The sequence below is a fragment of the Colletotrichum siamense genome (genome assembly GCF_013390195.1).
Source record: "Colletotrichum siamense strain Cg363 chromosome Unknown KSG_Cg363_contig04, whole genome shotgun sequence".
Lineage (NCBI taxonomy): Eukaryota > Fungi > Ascomycota > Sordariomycetes > Glomerellales > Glomerellaceae > Colletotrichum > Colletotrichum siamense.
The window spans coordinates 4,265,731-4,282,645 of NW_023501017.1; the positions used below are offsets into that span (position 1 = coordinate 4,265,731).

Genomic DNA, 16,915 nt, shown 5'->3' on the forward strand with positions numbered 1-16,915 from the left:
TCGACGAGGTATATATCATGACCTGATCTCGCCCTCAATTGCATTCGTCTTTTCTCTCTCCTCACCAAGGTACAATTGTCCTTATCGCGTCTGTCATTCCTTTACAGCACCCTTCGGGTTTTATTATCGACGCTCTTTGGCAGGATCCATCCTCCGTTCATTCATTACACAACCAAGCTCTTCAGCTGAATCCCGGTGATTTCACAAACCCCCCCAAAACAACCATCAAGATGCGTTTCTCTGCTGTCGTCGTCGCCGCCATGGCCACCAACGCCGCTGCTTGGCAGCCCCAGCGCCAGGCCTACGGCTGGAGCTGGAACGGCTTCGGAAACTGGGGCAAGGGCCAGACCTCCGTCTCCGGTTCCATCCAGCCCACCCCCGTCCCGGTCGCCACCACCCCGGCTGCCGTGATCCCCACCGCCGTCCCCACCACCTCCGCCCCCGTCGTTGAGGAGGCCGCCCCGGCTACCACCAGCTCGGCTCCCGCTGCCGCCGCCACCACTGCCGCCTCTTCCTCCGGCAGCCTCACCTCCGACCAGCAGGCGGCCCTCGACGCCCACAACAAGGCCCGCGCCGAGGTCGGCACCCCCGACCTCGTCTGGGACGAGACCCTCGCCGCCAACGCCCAGGAGTGGGCCACCCACCTGACCTCCGTCGGCTCCCTCACCCACTCCCAGGTCTCCGACCAGGGCGAGAACCTGTACATGCAGTCCGGCGGCGACTCCCCCAACCTCAACGCCGTCAATGCCTTCGTCTCCGAGAAGTCTGAGTACAACGGCGAGACCATCAGCTCCACCAACTACATGAGCTTCGGACACTACACTCAGGTCGTCTGGAAGTCCACCACCAAGGTCGGCATGGCCACCGCTACCGACTCCTCCGGTGCCACCTACGTCGTTGCCCGCTACTCTCCCCCCGGCAACTAGTGAGTCCATCTCATGATTATTTGAGTTCGTCAACAAATGACTAACACCATCGACAGCATCGGCGAGAAGCCCTACTAAATCAACCACCTTCGACATCACACACGAGAAACGCCACTGGAAGGGCTTTGTTCATGACGGGATCAGACACAACAAGCTTTTGGCAACCGAACTTCTTTCTGGTTAGCTGAAAATGGGCTGGGCCGAACTAGTTTCGACAAACCATGTTACACGATAACTTCTATTCTTGGACATTTTTGTAGATGGGTTGTACGAAATGGGTCGACAACTTTTTCACACGCCATGAGGCAGAGCAATCTAGGCCTGAGAAGAAAAGACAAGCCATGACCTGATGAGACACCAATAACACTGCCTTTTGATGCTTCACATTTTCCTCGGCCGGGTGGTGATGGACCTGTACATCAGTGTGTTTACAGCACACCGCTCATTCGAAAACTAATGCTCGTGATGTTTTCTGCGGGTGACATTTGGCGGGATTTGACCCATATATCATGTCGAGAAGAACCCAGCGCCGAGCAATGGCTGTGACCCGCGAGATGGTGGCTTAGAGAGAGTCAAGTGCACGTCAGTCACGAAAATTGGGTTGCTGTTCACTACATACCTAATCAATAATAGTTCCGGAGGGGCCACGCATGACCCCATTCCTCGCAGTCGTCGGCAGATAGCCTCAACCGGAATGGCAGGCCTTTCGCGAGTGGGTCGAACAAGAGCTCCCCAACGGGCCGGTCTCGAAAGCTACGTATCCCGCCGTAGACGAAGAGTCTAATTCCTCTCGCCCACTTGGACGAATAGCTGCAAATGGATTCCCACTCATGCCGGTCGAAAATGCGCCCAATTATCTCAGCTGGTAAAATCGCGTCATGGTCGTATTCATCGAAAATGGACATCTCATCTAGCCCCGGTGGTTTAATGTAGAGAGTAAGAGACTTGAGGTTCGGCATAGCGATGAAAACTCCCGGACAAAGTGTGCCATGGTAATAAATGTTTTCGACTACTCGAAACATGTCCAAGTCCTGGGAATCAAGCTGGGACAGTGAATACTTGCAGCAGTACACATGGAACATGTCCACCGTGGGACAGACATGCACAAACTGCGCGCAAGCAGCGGAAGGACGACACCGAATCTCAGCTGAAGTGTGGTAATGAAACCTTGGGAACCGTCGATCGACCAGGCTGCGTGACTTCCGGTCTATATGAGCAATGATGCTGAGACGGTGGAAGCGGTAGAGCCTGATGTGTCTGCCGTCAGAGGTGGAGGCGAAAGCAGGGAGAGTCTTTTGGGAACATTTCCTCTTGTTGAGTCCCCATCTAGCAGGCCAGGAAGAGATTTCGGCATGAGCAGATTCGAGGAAAGCATCGACTACGAGCAAATAGATCTCGTACGGAACCCTCAAACCCCCTGTGTTTGCTGAAGTTGAGCTATGGGGACCCAAAGCTGCAGATGTATCAGCCATGGTGAGGGTGGGTGTACTAGCCAGCCGAGAAGGTGTTGAGATGAGTAGCTTTCAAAGATCGAATCGACCAAAGTTGAGGTATTTATGTAGCAGTTAGCATCGACATCAAGTGTCTGACATTCGGTATGTGAGCTCGCACCTTCCACTAAGTCCGGCCAGCGTAGGCGCGGACCATGTTACTAAGTCAAGCCTGAATCTTCTAGGAGGAAAAGAGTTTTCATTCAGGGTTGCCTGTTTCATGTCTCTAAGTATTAAAGAGTTCCTGGTTGATAAGTCGTACAAAATCTTTGCTCCATGTCATCAGAGAGGCTTTGACGCCCAATAGTGACTTCCGGGGATGGACTTTGTGCATGCGTTGGCTGTCACCACCTTTGTGCGCAGCGCCCCGGATGTTTTCGATGGTGTGCGCTCGAGTAGTCTCAAATCCCGGCTTGCAGATTTCTCCTAATTTTTCAAAAGTTATTCACGCCGCTGTCATAAAAAAGAATTTACGAGATCCAATTCATCAAAAACCCATGAGTGAAAAAGGTTTAATTTGGAAGGGCGTTGGCGGGCGATACCATATTGATCTATCTGCCTAGTGTTGATAATGTGATACGTGAGAGTCCCTTCCTTTCATTACTGATCCCAACATATCCCAGTGTGATGTCTTCGCATGGCCTTCAACGGGATTATTATCCTGGCATCCTGCAGATGGCGGTTAAGACATCGTCCAACGTGACTGAAGTAGTAGCATCGTCCACGACAGGAATAAGACCAAGCCTCGATGGCTGTGACCTACGCACCGAACGTTCGCGAAGGCTGTAGCGGGGCAACGCATCCAAGCAGTCTTCGCAGCCATCGACAAATTTTCTGATCCGGAAAGGCAATTCCGTCAGAGCGGGGTCGAAAAGGAGCTCATACGACGGCCAGTAGCCAGGCCACACACAGGCCTCAGAATAAGAATAGAAGAGCCGAACCCCCTTTTCCCATGCAGATGAGCATCGTCGAAGGACTTTCCACCATTCTGTGATCTCGATCTCCTCAGGGTGGGTCTCAGGTACCGCAGGGGGATTCTTGTGTGCGTGAAACTTGAGGCGGGCCTTAAATGGTCCATTGGGTGGCGGTTGCCATGTGAAGTTGACGGTTCGAATGTTCGGCAGAGCGGAAAGATAACTCGAGAGGTCAGAGTCACTGCCACACCATCCGTGGAACTGGATGTGCTCAATAGCCTGCAGCAGTTCCGAGTTATCGGGAGTGGGCTGGGATAGTGAACGCAGCCTAGCCATACGAGTGTACGTAGGTTCATGGTCATTCTCATGCTTGAAGATGTCGACGCTGGGACAGACGTGTGCGAATCCCGGGTAGTCAATGTGATCTTGATCGAACCCAAGGGCTTTGTGCGGGAACTTCGGGAACCGTTGATTGACCTTCTTCTGCGATGCTAGGTCTGTTTGTGAAATTCCGCGGAGAAGGCGATGGCGTGACTTGATTTGGTCGCCGTAGCTGTTTAACACCAATCTCGGCGGGAGATGCATCTGGCGAGGCAACACAAAGCTATCGATGCCATACTGTTGTTCGCTCTTCAGACGCCAGAAGCTCGGTTGAGCAGAGAATTCGATACAGGCAAAGTCAAGGAAGGCGTCCACTATGAGCAAATAGATTTCGTATGGGAGCCTGGGGCCCTCCGTCTTTGCCGACGGTGAGCTGTGATGACTTAGGGTCGAGGGGTCAGATTGATCAAGCATGGTGACAGTGACACTGTTGGCCTCTGAGGAGCGTGTTGGGATGATGGAGTTCCACACATGAACCCGATGAAGGTCGAAGCATATATGTTGCCCTTGGTCCTGCTATCAAGTCTTAGACATTCAGCCAGTCAACTCGCCCCTTCCAGAGACGCAACAAAGGCGACGGAAGTTTCCAGATGTCTTCAACACCCTTTTTCATTCCCCCTGCTTTCTCAAAAGTTCCTCATGGCGGAAGGCTTACGAAGCGCTTGACAATGAAGTGTCGGGAGTCCTTTCGCAGGCGGTACATGAGCCATTCTACATCTCACCATTCAGCAAAAGTAGGGCCAGGCCTCTGTTGGTCTCAAAGAGGTAGCAGTGCCCTTCATTAGACAACTTCATGACTATGAAAGAAGGGAGCCCTGGGCATCTGCGATGCTAGTGTGTTCCATCACCCAACCTCACGAAAAGCGAGGTAAGTCTTTTTGATAAATTCGAAAGTCAAAACTTTCTGATGGCCTATGTCAAAATGAGAAGGCTAGGCTACCTTGATGGAATTTCGCCACCATGAAATCCCCTTTGCGAGCGCCAGCTTGCTCCTTGTGATGAAGACTTGTTTGGAACCATTCAAAGTCGCCAACGTTCCTGGATAATGCTCTCTGGACAGTCTTATCCGCAACTTGGCGGCGACTAATCCACTGTTACATTCTTTTCCGATTTGGAAGCCAGAAAAAGTTGTAAAGAAATGCTACGATATCATTTGCATCGCCGTGACAGATGCGTGGCGTGACGTGGCTAACTAACTTCAAACATCTATTCACATCAGATATCACCAAAAGTCTCTCGTAGCCACCAACCCAGAAGAACTCAAAGGCAGAAATTCTCCTCCCCGAACGAACCTTGATACCACCAACCCAACAATACCCCATCATCCGATTCCGCCGCCGTCTCCCCAGATCTTCCCCCTTATCCGAGAAACTTATCCGACAGAGAGACAGACTTCCAACGCCATCCCATCGCCTTCCAACAAACCTTGACCATGCCGAGCCCCCCTTCATGATGAAAGCGTTATCATTCCGATATTCTATGCAATGCATTCAGCCACCAACTAACTACCTTACCCACCCACCCCTCTCAGCGTTCATCTCTCGAAATTTCGAAGCACGTCATTTGACAAGCTTTTATGCCCAAACTTCCTCATTACAGACACAGAAATGAACCCTCTCTCTATCATCCCGTTTCTCACATTGAAACCCTTGATAGGACCCTGATTGTGGGGAAAAGATAGGATACACTAGATAATCTCAAACTCCTGCCATCTCATTCTATTCCAACGCCCAAAAACACACTCGCTTTATGACCAGTTCCCAAGCTCATCACATCTCGCCCAAAGACACCAAATCAACTCAGTTAAAGGAGTATTATTATCAGAAATCAGTAAACCCATCTAAATTCTTAACGCCGTAAACCAAGAGAACACTCGGGTGGAGTTATATCTGTGTGCTCCGTGTGCGCTGTGCAGCGTGTATGTAATGCTTAACGACAGACAGGCATCCCAGTTCAAAAACGCAAAAACACAAGAAACCCATACCGTCCAAGTTGAATCGGACCAATAGCGAATAGTGGTGATTACCGTCTTCCTGAAAAAGACTCTCGTCCACCTTGTCTTTCTCCTGATATGTTGTCTGTGCACCCTTTCTGTTCTCATCTAATAAACAAAAACCACAGCCCAAAAAAGAATGCAACCTCAACCCGTGCAATGTTGGTAATGTCATGCCGTCGGCCGTTAAAACATGAAAAATAATAAAAAGGGGGCGACGAGTCGGTTTCTCCTGATCCTCGGACGGAACCCCCCAAAAAGCAAATGATAAGCATGTAATATGCACCAGCCGGACCCCGCCCCTCGGGGAATCTCACATCATCCCGTCAAAGGAGAACACACACACACACACACAAATACTGTCTAGATGATGCTTGCCTAGAGCAGTAACCCTACACGATGCCAGTCAAGTCCCACTCCCCCTTCTGCGCCCTCGCGAGCACCTCACGCCCCTTCTCGGTCAGCTGCGGCTTGCCCTCGTTGCCGACGGCCTGCTCGAAGAAGACGGGCTTGAAGACCTCGCCGGTGCGCTCCCGCTCGCGCGCCTTCTCGCGCTGGTTCTCCTCGAGCTCGACCTTGACCGTCGTCGCCTTGGAGAACTGCTTCGCGTGGATGGCTTCCGTGACGCCGGACCAGAGCTGGATCGACTCGTTCGGGAGCTGCTTCTCGGCGGGGGGGATGACCTTGGGCGCGACGTTGAGGGGGCCCAGGTCGATGATGGTGTAGCGGGCTTCCGGGGGATGCGAATCCTGTGGGACAAAGTTAGTTTTCGGAGAGGCGAAAGAGAAAGCGGAAGAGGATTGCTTACCATCGGCTTAGGACCCAATGTGAACATGACCTTTTCGCGCCAGGGACCGCCCAGACGGGCGACGATGTCCGCCTCGGGGACATCCTTGATGTTCACCTTGTCATCGTTTTCGGGGTCGTAGCGGAAGATGATGCCCTCGACGCGGTTCGTGGAGCGACCTAGCCAGCCCGCCTCGACGTAGTTCAGGATCGTCTTGAGCTTGGTCTGCGGACACGTAATGTACGCCATCTCGCTGACGCTGACAGTCAGTGTGCCTCTCAGGATGCCGCCGAGGTGCGCGGCCGGGTGGGTAAGACGGTAAGTCTCGCCATCGCGGTTGTCGAGGGTGACGAAGATACCGAGGTTGTGCTCGCCGGGCAGGACGCGGATGCTGGTGCCGGTGAACTTTGCCGTGATCTGGTCGAAGCCGCGGGCGGACAGGCCGCGCTCGGGACAGCTGATTGTGAAGGCGCTCACGGGCGGGTGATGGGAGGTCTGCTCGGTGAGGTAGGACACGAGGACAGGCTTGCTGTCCGGCGTTTGGGCGCCGAGCGGGGGTACGGACAGCGAAACGGCGGAAGCATTCTTGTCGCCCTTTGCAGACTTCAAGCTGGAGGAGCTGCTGGTGGTTCCGCTTCCGGTCTTGAGGGCTGTGGTGTTGATCTTGGGCGCGTTGTCCTCCGTCTCCCAGTTACACTGCCGGGCAGCTGTTAGCATCGCGAGTCATGGAAGCTGCGTTTCGCAAAACTATCGCGAGAAAAGGCCAGAACTCACCCTGAAAAACTCTCCCAGGCACGAGTTGTATGGTTTGCAGGGCTTGCCCTTTGCGTACTTGAGGTCCTTGGTGAACCAGAAGCGGCAGACCTCGAGCATGCGGTCGAGGGGCTCGTCAGAGGTGCCGATGGCGACGAAGGCGTTAGGCGCATCCAGATATGTCCAATATTCGAGATTCGGTGTCGGCTCGAGGAGTTGGGAGGGGAGGGAGAAGCGGACGGCAGCCAGGTCGGCGACGCCAATGAACCTGGATGGGGAGTTGCAGCGGTTAGCAAATGTTCTCGACTCAATAAAGTTCCCTTTCTGGCGATGATGCGACTCTGCAACTCTGAAGCCTCCGCTCGCGTCGATCATCCGCCATGGCAACCCCGCCCGTGGCCACGACAGACGCTGTTGAAACCAAAGCACTCTTGTCCCCCCTCCGTTGCGTGCGGCGCAACGCGCAGAGGCAGACCGCCACATCAGCTGCGGGTGGAGATTTTTGCTACTCACTTCTTCAGAATACCGATGAAGGTCTTCAGCTTGGAGCCGTCGCTCTGGGTCTCCTCGGGAGCATCGTGGGTAGCTGCGGGAGCCATGGTTGTTGGTGATCTGTCGGATTTCGGGTTGTGGCGATGACGGACGATGACGACGGTTCCTCGGTTTCTTTGGTGGCTCTCTAAAAATGCCCAGGCTCGAAAAAAGCGGCTTGCTGCGAGATAAGGTGGGGGGCCGAGAACGGCTGGCGGGGGGGTATTCCTTTTGGCTTAGAGTGGCCGGGTTCAGAGACCACAAAGGCGGCGGGCAACGATGACGGGGGACGACGACGACGACGACGACGAACACGCAAGAAGCTGTTCGCTGCTGCTGCTGCTGCTGCTTCTCGTCAGTTCCTTCTTTCTGTCGTCGCGGGCTTCCGACAAGGAGCTTTCAGGGTGTGTTTTCCTTCTGGAACAGAAGAGGACACCGCGTATGGAAATCTTTCGACGCCGGGTCAAAGGTGAGGCAAGGCAGCGTTCCGTTTCGTTTCAGTCGTCCGACTCGTGCGCGGCGCGGATATCCGACAGGCGAGGACAAGGCCGACTGGGAGAAGAAATATGCTGTCCACGGGGGGAGGAAGATAGAGTAGAAGAGATTCGGAAAACCAAAGAAATGAAAAGGAAAAGCGGTGGATGGTCTCTTGTCCAGCAGCAGGGCGGTGGGATAAAGGGAAGAAGATCAGAGAGCAAGTACACTCACTGCAAGAGATGATGCAGATGCAGCGCGTAAAAAAAAGGTTCCAGGCCATGGAGGTACACGTAATACCGTAAGAGGTATGAGATGCAAGGCCAAACGCAGAGGAGATACTTCGAGGTACCTTGCCTTACGGACCGAGTCGACCACCTCAGAGCCCAGAAGGCACACAGTCACAGCAGCTTCCCCCAATGCGATGCGCATCACACCCGGAGCGGGAAGCTGTTGAGGGACAGGAGACGGCGCTAAGGCTGTCCACGGGTAGTTACCTAGGTAGGAATGCTAAGGTAGGTCAGGTAAGGTGATGATGGCGGGGAGGGGACCTGTCCTGACGGGAGGTGGGAGGTACCTTGGCGTACAGTGTCACTGTCAGCCGAGTGACGTGCGCCGGTGCCGCTCGCAGCAGCCACGCAAAGGCGCCTTCTCGACCTTTTCGGCGCATTCTTGGCGCGATCCGATAAGGCTTGGGCACTGTCCATGACGGTCTCTGATAAGGTTTCAGATGGCCGCAATAGCCTGAGGTGCCATGGTTCCCTAGGTACGCTGATAACACCGACAGCCCCTCAGTGGCACCCAACTTTTGGGACGATAAGAGCTTCGACACGCTGTTTCCAACACGCGAGGGCCTTGCACCTCTGACTTTTCGCAACAAGTCAAGTCAGTTGCGAGATTGAGACTCAGTCGACTCTATCAAAGACATCTGCATCTGTCTCTGAGTCAGAAGATGAGAAATCAAATCTTATCAATCACAAGATGCAAAGCCCTTCAACGCAGTAAACAACTCACCTCCCCCCCCCGTTTCCAACAACAGTGTGCAGACACACTTGCAAAACAACTCCCATCTACCCGGAACAAGCACCTCATCTCATCCCCAAAGCAGACTTGACCAGCAGACAGGCCCGGACCGAACACATGTGCCCTCTGAAAGTCTACAAAGCGCAAACCCACGACCTGGCCCCGACCTCTGGGCCGCCCGATACACCGGACATCGGCCAATCATCCGCGCACATGTCTAATCCAACCGTCTTCACAAGCTCAAAACACCTTGACTCAAAATCTCCGTGAGATGCGCACATGGCAGCAACGAGAGGCTGCGGCGGCACCTGCAACCTTCTTTTCTTCCTCTCCTGCGCGAAATGTGAAATGTCCCCATCTCATCGTGGGTAGGATTTTCCCCCTCCCCCGCCTCTCGTCTGGACCAGGTGACCATACTTTTCCTGTGTTGCTTTTGAGCTGTCCGTGTGTATGTGTATGTGTATGCGCATGTGTGTGGCTTCAGTCAGTCCTTCATCCCCCTCGCCTGCAGAAAGAACCCAACGTCCATGACAAAGAGCAACTTTATCACCGTCAAAGAAACACCCGCAATGAAAGACTTACCCCTCCTGCCCTGGGAAAGCAGTCTTTCACCAAGATAACTCCCCTGCTTTGTACTGTCGAAAGAGAGAGAGAAAGCCTCGCAGCCTCTCTCCTCTCTCCTCTTTCAACACCATCACCAAGCCACCACGACGAAACTCCGGCCCGGTCCCAACCCGACCCGACCCTGATCCTTCTTCCTCCTAGTGCACCGACAGCAAAAAGGTGTCACGAGCAAAAAGAGTTATTCCCTTACGCCGTATCCGCCGTCCTCGCAATGCGCGACGTACTCATTTCGCCTCCCGTTCCCCCCTTCCCCCTCTCATCGTCGTCCGTCGGCCTCCTTCGGACCGCACCCCGCCGCCGCCGCATGTCTCGTGACCGTTCCCTCGCCGGGCTTCTCCTGAAGCCATCACGAGACACACCACACTTCGACAGGGACGGCGTCGGCGGCTCTTTTGCATCTGCCCTAGGGCGTCTGCGAGCAGATCTTCAGGAACCCCCCCTCAACTCAGAATTCAGGGTCCTACCGGGGTCCCTTCCAAGGCCGCAACGGCATCCCGTCCCATCAAACTCATCAAACTCTTTTGCCCAGAGAGTGAGAGATACTTTCCATGCCTCGTACCTCTAGTATCCTCATATCAGAGGGGACCCTCCATCCATCAATCCATCCAACGAGTCAAACCAAGAATAGCACTGAAAGGGGATATCCCCGTCCATCATGCTACCCTTCGTGCGTCTTCTGGGATCGGCGTCAAAAGTCAATGCTTTCACCAAAAAAAAGGAACCCACCACCAACCACCACCACCACCTCCTCCTCCACCTCGCATGGACCCCAATCATCAATCACCAATATCGCCAATATGCCTTCAACCAAGTCCTGATTGAGGCTGCGCCAGCCAACTTGCCATCAGAAATGCCCACTTGGTGTGTGCAGTACCTGCATTCGGCATTTTCCCACCGAACCCGGCTCTTCGTATTGCTCACCACCAACTGCCAACTTCAGGGTCCTTTCCCGCATGGGAATCTTGGAAGATCTGCATTCTGACCGTTATCCAGCGTTCCAACTGACGGGTTCACCTGAAGCGTTGCATCGCCAGAAGGTCGCACCAGATATGCAGCAAGCAAGCAAGCCACCGAGCCGGACAAGCTTCAACGGGGGCCCCCGCCCAATAAGCACCGCCATCTTCAAATCTCCTCGACGGAGGACACTCGTGGAGTCAGTCTCGCGACCCCCAAACATCTGGTGAGAGAGCCGCCCCAAAGTCCCCCCGACCCCCTCCATCCATTCCCCTGTGGCCCCGGGCAGCCGGCCGAACACGAGCGATCAACGGGTGGCAAAGCCTCCGTTGTAGACGGAGCCCAGGGCCCGGTGCAATGGCATCACGGCCCTCCTTGCCCAATCCAAATGCCGCCTCTTCGAGACGTACGTCGGACATGCGTCTCGGGGAACCGGGGTTCATCACACCCACCGCAACGTGTCGACCCCCTTTTTCCCACCCTTCACCATGCGTCCCAAGTTCCTGTTCCAGTCAGTTCCAACGTTGCCCTTCCGGCGGCCAGCGTGGCAGCGTCTCCCCATGTCCGACATCTGCAAAAATCGTACGCAAATAACGTCAGTGCCTCCCCTCCAGGTCTCCCTTCTCACCCCCCAATCGTGGCTCAGCCCTCTATAAATATCAATATTCAATGATTTTCCCAGGGGACCCGCGATCAAGGGTTCCATCCACGGATTCCCACCATCGAGAAACCTACCTCTCCCAGCAATGATCATCGCCAATTTTTCCCTTCCCGCCTGCCTCAATTGCCAACAGCCCATCATCAAACCCAAAGCTCCCCTTCGAACCCTTGCTCGCCCGTCCCCTTCGCCAACCTTGATTATGGTAATCGGTCAGGGACCAATCTGCCATCTGCTCGTGCGCCGCTGTGCGGCCCCCCCTTCTCCGAACATGAATCCCGGGTTGCCCCCGCAAGACCCACGCAGATGGAAGTCCCATCGAAGATTTTTCTGCCCTCCTTCCCAACTCCCATCCCCCCCCCTACCATCGCCAATGACCTCATGATCGACAAAACACATGCTGTCTTGGGCAACCGTGGCCGTCAATAATCGCTGCATCCCGGCGGCGTCGATGGAGACCCTTTAAAAGGTATTAAGTGTTCCTAGGGCAAATCCACCAACAAAACCCTGATCCTGGTGATTCCCAGGGCGCGCGCACGCGGGATGCTCTCCGATGGCCACTGAGAATGCCGGGCCACCACGAGAGTAACGGCAAACAAGCCCGCTTGCGAGAGGGACAAAGATCCAAAAACCCAGTGACCCGACCTCCGGCAAATTGCACCGTGGCTGGGCGGAGATCTAGCGGAACCTTGTGCTGCTTCCTTCTCACTTTGTCTCCCTACCCCCGCCGGTAGCCCCCGGTGAGTCTTGAGATGAAGCTTGCCGTTGCCGTGTGTTGTTGGTGAGCATCAACTCTGTACCTGCGCAGTATGCACAGTTTTTGCCGCCGTTAGTGCTGCAACCTCCGCTTGGCTACCCTCGTCGACCGGCCGCGCTTACAAAGTTAACCCTAAGCGTCGTCATTTCCTAGACCCGAGCAGAGGGCACGTCCCGGGGTCAACGACAACGGTCCCTTCCATGTCCCGGCACAGGGCATCTTTCTGCCCCGGGCCTCCGACTGCAACGTGAGGTGGACCTCAACCCAAGCAGGTGAACTCAACCGTGGTTGCCCTGATGCATATTGACGAAAGCTTCTCATCACCGGGCGCGCTTGATGGCAACCTCGCGTCTCCACCGCCCGAGATGCGTACACCTCCGGAGGCGGGTCTCAAGTCCCGAGAAGCGTGCCTCCAATGTTTCCACACTGCCATCGTACGGTAAGATTGGGATTAAGCTGCAGGGCAACAGGCCAGGGCATGCATCCCATTGAAAGCTGTTGACTGAGGCTGTCTTTCCCATCGAGATGGTGTTTCCGGTTCAAGCTATGCCCACTGACTCATGCCAGTGCGTCGAAGCGAACTTTGACAGGTTTATTGAGACTTAATGAAGCGTGATAATATCGAGTCTCCGTCATCAAAGCCCTCTGCTTTCTTCCGGCGGTTGCCGCCGCTCCTCTTCGCCTCCGTTGCTGTGGAGTCTTGACTTACAGTTGCAATTACGGCAGGTCGCTGAGGCACGGAATCCTACGCTGACCTGGAAGTGTCACGAGAGTAAGCAATTTCAGGTGTAATAGGTCGTTGGACCGTTGCAACCTCGCGTCGAATTGCACTTTTCGCTTCAGAGCTCTCCACTGCTATGTTTTGAACGCCTCAACAGACCTCGTGATTGTGTCTACGTTGGTCGACTGGTGGCATGCCGCATGTGTAGTCTGCTCGGCCGTTGCGCCGAACGGTGGCCGTTCCCAAGCGGCAGATGTCGGGACCCTTGATTGACTAGCAGACTGTTGGTATCGATCGGTCTTCAGGGCTCGCAGCTAGTCTCCGGCACCCCTGGGGAGCCTTCGCAGAAGATCCCAAGCTGGGCCTCATCGATAACACCAGATTGGGAAGCACACCATCAGTCGTCACAATCTTATGCGGACATTGGCGTGTGAACATGCCATTAGGCGGGATGGTATGGGGGTGTGTAGGGGTGGTGCTGTCTTCCCCCAAAAGCTCATGCTCCGAAGCCACACGTCCTTCGGCTCCGCAAACGTGCATGGCGACCCTCTGTGCTTTTGACGTGATCAGAGACATGTCTGCCAGAATGCGACGACCGGCCGCCCACAAGCCAGTCGAGAGGGTTACATTCGCAAAGCTTGGCAAATATTCTGGCTCGCGATAACATCGCACGAGACGGATTGATCTTTCGGTGGTCGCCACGGCATGTTGCGGGCTCCGTGCCCTTGCTCGATACTGCAAGCTGAAGGGCGTCGTGAGAAAGTCGTAATTTTTGCCACGGTTCATATTGCACCGACGAAGACGACGACGACGCGGTGGCGCCTGCCCGAGGTCGGCATCGTCGTCCGGCGCGTCGTCGCTTGTGGGCAAAGGGAGGCAATTGGGTTGGACATGGCATCCTGGGAAGCCCTCGAGATCCCGGGGTAAGGTCCAGGGAGCTTCTGCTGGAGTTTGAATACCCACCACCAAAGTACTCTCCCATCTCGCCTGGCAGCACCACATCGTATCCACCCGGTGAATTATCCGGATGAGCAGTGGACAAATTCGAGCACGAGCGCTTTGTTAGACGGGAGCTCAAGCAAAGCCGCAGACTCGGCAACGACTCTCATCAGTCGACGCCACATCGTCCATGTGCCGCATGCCGAAAAGCATGAGGCGCCGAGACTTGACCCCCATCGTCAGACCGAAAAGAGAGTGTTTGGATGGGGCCATCTGCAGCGAGAGCGAGATCATGACGTTGCTGCCGCATCCCGACGCCCCCCATTGGGACTGCACAACGGGAGGCGTCTGACAGCTTTCTCCCAAATTTGGCAGATTCAACACTCTGGATGATGCGGCGAAAGGGCACACATGATCAGATGGCAGCGTTTCAGATTTGCGAGCTGCCCGGTTCAAAGTTGTTATTGGTCTCTGAACCATGGATCGTCTCTGTCGGCGTGTGTTTCATCTGTTCATAGAGGCAGTTGTTGGCAGCATTGGCGGCCATTTGTGTAGGCCGCAGTTGGCGCAAATCAAGCGACGTGCATAGTGCAGCTGTAAAGACGCAGCAACTTGTGTGTGAAAGCGTCGTGGTGAAGCCGCGAGGGCTCGGGACTTCGTGGGGTGGTGGAGCCGAAGTCTCTTCCAAAGACACTTCGGTGAAAGGGGCCCCCGCTGTGTTGAGAGTTTGCTGGTCATGAAATGACATCATTCCGTGGCGGTGCGTTCTCCAACTCCTTGGACATCCATCCCCGGTCCGGTTGGAGATGGAAGATGGGGGTCCCTGAGCCCCATTGCCGTTGTGTTTCTCCCCAATGACCCCGAGAGGAGACGAGCAATTCGGAGCAGAGCAGAGCAACGCGAGCCGCGTCTCCAGTCGGCTACATCCTCACAAGGCGACCGCCAGTATGTTGCATGATCCGCCCACAACAGAATTTTTCTTTCCGGTCGCCAGTCTCCATCTCGGTGGCACCAAACCAAACCCTCAGAGTAACAGTCCAAATCTTACAGTTCCATTCCCACTGGTCACTCATGTCGTCAGTGAGGCATTTGCCATTTGACGATGGTAATGAGCACGACGCTGAAGGGGCGAATTCTCGTTCGACCTGAAGTCGTTCCCCCATGTCCATGCCAGCGCACATGGCTGCAGGTGATCACGAGGTCGATCCCACAAGAGACTCCATCCCAAGCGCCGGCCGCAGCTTGCTCCTCGCCCACCACCAAGCTTGATAATGTACCGCATAACTGGAAATCTCTGGGACTTCCAACTACCGATGTCTGATGATTTCTAGGGTCTGCGCCAGATGCCTGTCAAGCCAAATCCATGCGATCCCAGACTTGTTGTGCGGAGGCACCTTGAGGCTGATGAAGGTTAGCATGACAGCGTCGGCATTGTCAGGTCTTCCCTGCGGTGTCTGACTCTGGCAACTGTGATTTAGCTCGAATCCAAGAGTTTGGGATATTTCTTGCGAGCCGTCATCCCTGGCGCCCGTGGAATCAATTTCTTCGTAGCGGGTTACGACAACCAATGACTTTGTCATGGTTGACAAAAGATCCCAGGCATGTCTGCGAGATTGGGGGCCGTGTCGCCGCATTCTCTCCATATTGTCTGCATTTCATGTTTTGTTGGGGGCGATACCATTTCAGTGGTCCATCTGAGCGGTCGGAGGATTCTTTTGTGAGCTGTTGTGCCGTGCCGACTTGGACTGCTGCCAACACGGGACGAACGGCTGGCACAACTTGCCAATTAAGGCTATTGTTGTAGTTGATGACCAAAGGCGGCGCTCATTGGCCTCATGTTTCCCCCTCAGTACAACCAGTGGGATGAACTATTATTCATAGGGCAGAATCTCCAGCATTCTCAACCAAATGATCGGCGTCGCAGTCTGTTTAGCCGAATCCTTCCCCGACGTTCTTTGATTCTGCACCGATACTCATTTGGTCCCTAGCTCAGCCCTCCCTCCGAACGATGCGGACAAAACAGCACCGAGGGATAGCTCTGGCTCTCGCTGACCCGCCAGCTGTTTCTTGGTATCGTGGCCTGTGGTTGGGCTTCTTGACGAGACTCGACATTGGAATGTGGGTAAGGAGGTGCTCCTGGGTCGAAATGACGTCAGATCTTCTCCTCTTCATCGCCCCGCCACGTCCTGAAAATTTGGCAACAATCACAGCGGTGCGAAACGGCCCCCGCCAGTGGCCTGTACCAGCTCCCAGGGCGATGTCTGACATGAGCCGGTCTCGAGGACTATTCCCGAATGGAGACCTGTCGCGAGGCTGTTGACACTAGCATTAGTCGTGCGGCGCGCGGCGCCCGTGGGTGTTGGGGGTCCGTCTGTTTAGGCGTTACCATAGCGTAAGCAGTTTTGGCAGTGATAGTGGCTTGTCGTTGTCTTTTGAGTATCAAAATCATTGCTGATCAGTGATCACTCAGTCCATTCTGCAAGGGCAAGTGTCAAGGCTCGCGTCGGGCCCAGTCAGTGCCTCCACCGAACTATTGGGACGTGCTGGTTGCTGAAGGGGCTCGCCCAAGCGCAGCCAGATGGGCCAGGTCATCGCTTAAGCTATCATCGACAGTCGATCATCAGGTCCGCACTCGAAGCGACGAGCTTGATGTTCACCTCACCGGCTAATTCGCCAGAGATGAACATATATCTGGACGCCCTTCTCTCATGTGTCAAGTTAGAAGTAGTCTCTGAAAAAAGACCCGATGCGTTTCGACTTCGATGCCCAGCGAAAAGAGACTCCCGTGGTAAATAAGCTTAGATGAAACAAGGATCACAACGCCATTTCCCTCAGTGACAGTCGCGCCAATCTGTCGACACGCTGCATTTGGGCCAGGCTACCGGGATCCCTTGAGGCACCCTCGCAGAATTCCACCTCCGCAAAATGAAAGGAGGTTCAGAGCCATCTCAGGATCCGTAGGTTTTCAGAGTTTCTTGCGCTGCGGTTGG

The 16,915-nt window shown here is 54.7% G+C and overlaps 3 protein-coding genes across 3 annotated transcripts; 2 read left to right on the forward strand and 1 right to left on the reverse strand.

The window, feature by feature from the left end:
• Window positions 1–230: 230 nt before the first annotated feature.
• Window positions 231–1,004, forward strand: PRB1 (Pathogenesis-related protein 1; the record flags this gene model as incomplete). The annotated part of the gene is made up of 2 exons (XM_036638884.1): window positions 231–925; window positions 983–1,004. 2 exons carry the CDS (start codon window positions 231–233, stop codon window positions 1,002–1,004), a joined length of 717 nt encoding a protein of 238 aa, XP_036496931.1.
• Window positions 1,005–6,096: 5,092 nt separating this feature from the next.
• Window positions 6,097–7,843, reverse strand: obp1 (Oxysterol-binding protein-like protein 1; the record flags this gene model as incomplete). Its single annotated transcript, XM_036638885.1, has 4 exons — window positions 6,097–6,453; window positions 6,513–7,187; window positions 7,266–7,512; window positions 7,758–7,843. 4 exons carry the CDS (start codon window positions 7,841–7,843, stop codon window positions 6,097–6,099), a joined length of 1,365 nt encoding a protein of 454 aa, XP_036496928.1.
• Window positions 7,844–16,219: 8,376 nt separating this feature from the next.
• CGCS363_v007037 (uncharacterized protein) lies at window positions 16,220–16,594 on the forward strand (the record flags this gene model as incomplete). The annotated part of the gene is made up of 2 exons (XM_036638886.1): window positions 16,220–16,317; window positions 16,396–16,594. 2 exons carry the CDS (start codon window positions 16,220–16,222, stop codon window positions 16,592–16,594), a joined length of 297 nt encoding a protein of 98 aa, XP_036496929.1.
• Between the last annotated feature and the right edge of the window lie 321 nt (window positions 16,595–16,915).